Source organism: Gavialis gangeticus, unplaced genomic scaffold, assembly GCF_001723915.1.
Source record: "Gavialis gangeticus isolate Ggan-Ray unplaced genomic scaffold, GavGan_comp1, whole genome shotgun sequence".
Taxonomy (NCBI): Eukaryota; Metazoa; Chordata; order Crocodylia; family Gavialidae; genus Gavialis; species Gavialis gangeticus.
In genome coordinates this window covers 92,882,688-92,886,461 of record NW_017729031.1, presented here as the reverse complement: position 1 = coordinate 92,886,461, position 3,774 = coordinate 92,882,688, and the positions used below count along the sequence as shown (strand labels likewise).

Sequence of the window (3,774 nt, the reverse complement as noted above, 5' to 3'; positions counted from 1 at the left end):
GGGAAGTCCATATTCTTTCCATTATCCTTCTTATACAGCATCTCCTCCACATAGGATGCCACCTCATCACCCAGATACTTATGGAAGTCCTGGGCCACTGGCTCATCAACATCCATGCTGAGCAAGGTTTCTTCCCAGTGCTGTAATTGCAGGTCATCTACATCCAGGTTCTGCAGAGTTTGGCAAATGTTACTATCACTGTTGTTCTTCTCAAAGAGAGTTTCAATGATGACCAGGAATGGGTTATTTTCTTCTTTGATGTCTCCCACATTTCTTTCATTCTGGCATGGCTCTTCTACCACATCAAGGATATCTGCCAAGGAGAGTTGTGGCACATTATTGGCATGGGAGACATACACGGATTCATCTTGTTTCATCATGGCTCCTAGAAGAGAGTTGGGATCTATTGAGTCCTGTTCCATGAGGGCATCTTTCTTTGTCTTTGACCCCGTCTTTGCTTGGAAAGAGTCCAGGAATCCTGGAAGGTTATTCTCATACAGGACTGCTTCCCCTGTGGCAAAGCTAAAAGGCAGCTGCAGACTCCGCTTGTGCAAATGCTCCTCTCCTTCTTCATTTCTGCAGGTAGAGGAATGCAATGTTAAAAAGCCTGAGAAAAGTGGAAAAAGTGCAACAGGGTCTGTGGGACTGGACAAAGAAACACAGCAATCAGAGAGTGAGACAAGAGCCAACATTCTGTTTTGGTGTTGGGAGGGGGTGAGATTTATATAAAACTCTCCTCTTTATTGCACAGGTTGTATAACTGGCTCATTTGCTCAGAAATAAGAACTGTACCCACTCTGACAAATGGAACTGAGGAGCTGGGGCTTGTTTCAACATAGCTCGAGTAATCTGTCTGAAAAGCAATTTATTCACAGACTTTTAGATTTATATAAGTACAGGCCAGAAGGGACCAGTTAGAATCATAGAAAATAAGGCTGGAAGGGACAGTTCGTCCATGCCCTTGCCCTAAGGCACAACCAACTGTACCTAAATCAGTCGGCCTGTTCATAGCTAGTCAGCTAGGATCCGCTAGTCTAACCAGCTGCCTGATGCAGACTACTTTGTCCTTAGCCAAAGTGTATTTTCATACAGTGGAATTGTCAAAGGTACTCACTGTTGAACAATCACCGCTGCTTTTGAGGCCAATGGGAACATCACTATTGACTTAAAAGTAGGGGCACAATTAGGCAAAGTTTGGGTACTTTTGAAAATGGCATCCTTCACTTCTTATTACACTGTTCCTCTGGCAGTCAGGAAACCTTGCTCTTTTGTCCATGCGTATTTAAACATACTGGCTGATCCATCAATACATCTGACTTTCCATTTCTATGGGATGTCAGGATGGCTGAATGGTCTAAAACACTACATTCAGGTTGCAGTCTCCCCTGGAAGTGTGGGTTCAAATCCCACTCCTGACAACAGCCCTGGCCTTTTGATGGCTAGATAGGCATCTGGCTGGGGTCATCTGACCCCATCACTCTTTCCTGCCTAAGCAGGGGGTCAGACTCAATGAGCTGTTGAGATCCCTAGCATTTATGAATAAGATTTATTGTGATTATGCCCAACATAGGGAGAAAGTTTCAAAACAACCACTGGGAGTTAGGAGGACATATGCCAAGGATTTTCAGTAGGACCTGTGCTCCCAATTTACTCAGGCTCAGATTTTTAAAGGTATTTAGGCACTTAACTATTACTTCCCTCTTTCTGTCTCTAATTCTGCATTGCATTTTCTTTCTCTTCCACGTGTTTCTCCATCTTTGTCTACTTTGGCACTTGATTGTTCATCCTTCTGGTATCACTCTTTCCCTTAAATTCTGTTCAGCTGCAGGCTGGCAAGAAATGCAAGAGAACCCTAATCTACAAGATAGTAGCAGATTAGCATACTGTGCTAGGAGGCAATGCCTACTCCACCCAGTCTTCAAAAGCAACAGTCTACAAGGACTTGTGGTCCTCTTTACATTGGAAATTGTGTGGAATTATAATATAATAATTCTGTGGAATTATACTGATGTCTTGCAAAAGAGTCTACTGGGGGAAACAGGTTAATCACACACTAAAATGAATGAGTCCAATGTACATATTATGGACTTTCCACATCTGTGCTGCCAGCTGTGATAGGGGACTACTTATTCAGTGAGATTACCCTGTGAAAATAGTACAAACACCGCATTTCATTGGACTGAGTCACCTCCACTATCATCATCCTATCAGCAGCTAATAATGACCTTTCACCTGAAATGCTTTGTAATGTAAGGGTACTAGGAAAACATTAAACCTGAATATTCAGAATGTAATATTACAGTTTCACTAAAATGAATATTCATAGGGGACAAAGTTACCTTTTTTCTCCAGGATCTACATGCTCTCCTGCATCCATCTGCATTGCATACAGAGGTAACCACAATTTAACCCTCAGAGGTGACACCAGTCAGGCACCTATTTTCTCACTTGCTCTCATCACACTCACGCAAAAGCCATTCCTGATCCAGTACCTACTGAAGTTTGTGGGAGTCTCTCTTGATTTCAATGGGTACAGAGTTGGTTTGATTATTTTTTTAAGGATCCTCTGCTAGTTTAAGGAGAGTGGGATGAATTACTGTCCCCTGTTTGGAGGAGGTCTATAATATAAAGAGGTACATTATCAAGGTGGTCTGTGCTTAGACAGAAATGAGACTGCTCCAGTCTACCAAAGGAAAGAACTTCATAGCCGGAGACGTTTTACTGGCAACGTATTGTTTCTGAAATATTCTAGGTTTTCCTCCTGGCTCTTATAGTCCTAGCTCCCCAGTCAATCCAAGCATTGCAGATACTGTCCCCAGGAGATGTGGGCCTGACATAGGCCTGATAAGCAGATGGTGTTTCATTTCTTTTGTTGCATCCCCTACACTCCTGTCATCCCATCATCCTATGCAGGTCTGGCCTTGCAAACTTGAGGAAGAGGAAGGGAAGCAAAAAATTCTCACCTGCCTCCCATCCTCCAGCAGAAACAGAGCTCACTTACTACATCAGAATCAGGGCACTGATGCCACATTCAAAGAAATAAACATTAAGAGACAATTCTCCATATAGGCTGGTGGTAGGCAGGATCTGATTCCTACTGACATGATCCCACCAGTACACAGAGGATGAGAGTGATCATATGTGAAAAACATTACTGAAAGAAGGAACATGCTATTCTGCAGCCTAGCAAAAAACATCTCCATATTCAATAGTGATCCCTTTCTGTGTGACAACACTACTTGTGTTTGCTGGTTTTTGAGTGCCATTCAAGTTGTATGCCCACAGTTCCTTGCAGCCTCTGATTTAGAGAGGGTACCCAAATCTAAATCCTTTCCTTGGGGGAACCTGGAAACATAGTAATTAGAGACCATCTGATATTTTTAATTCCATGTGCTATTTTAACTCCACTGCATTGGCAGGTGATTTTAGCCTACAAATAGGATTGGGAGCTACAGGATGTTATCTTGTCTCCACTGAAGTTTTGCTACTGACTTCAATGGGGCCAAGGTTTTACTCACATTATTCAAAGGAATACTTACGACAGGGCCCGCTGTCTGGCAATGATGCAGTCTGGACGACCCCCTTTATACACCAGCCTTGCATTTGCCTGGACCCAGACCCAGCCTGCTTTCTTAGTCAGTAGCCTAAAGACAGTTATTCCACTTTCTCCGGTTTTCATCACTACAACAAACAGAAGGAAGTGTAAGCTCAGCAAAACTGTTATACTCAACAAATGTCCCTCAGTCTGCCTGCCCGCACCCCCCCCCCCCCCCC

General features: G+C 43.3%; 1 protein-coding gene across 1 annotated transcript in view; it reads right to left on the bottom strand.

The window, feature by feature from the left end:
• Positions 1 to 3,774, bottom strand: part of LOC109301966 (aryl hydrocarbon receptor-like) — a 146,800-nt gene that overhangs the window by 13,268 nt on the left and 129,758 nt on the right. The window contains exons 9-10 of the mRNA XM_019523381.1: positions 3,540 to 3,681; positions 6 to 576 (exon numbers count right to left, since the gene is read on the bottom strand). Of these exons, the coding sequence (XP_019378926.1) occupies positions 6 to 576; positions 3,540 to 3,681 (713 nt within the window). The remainder of the gene's footprint in view (positions 1 to 5; positions 577 to 3,539; positions 3,682 to 3,774) is intronic.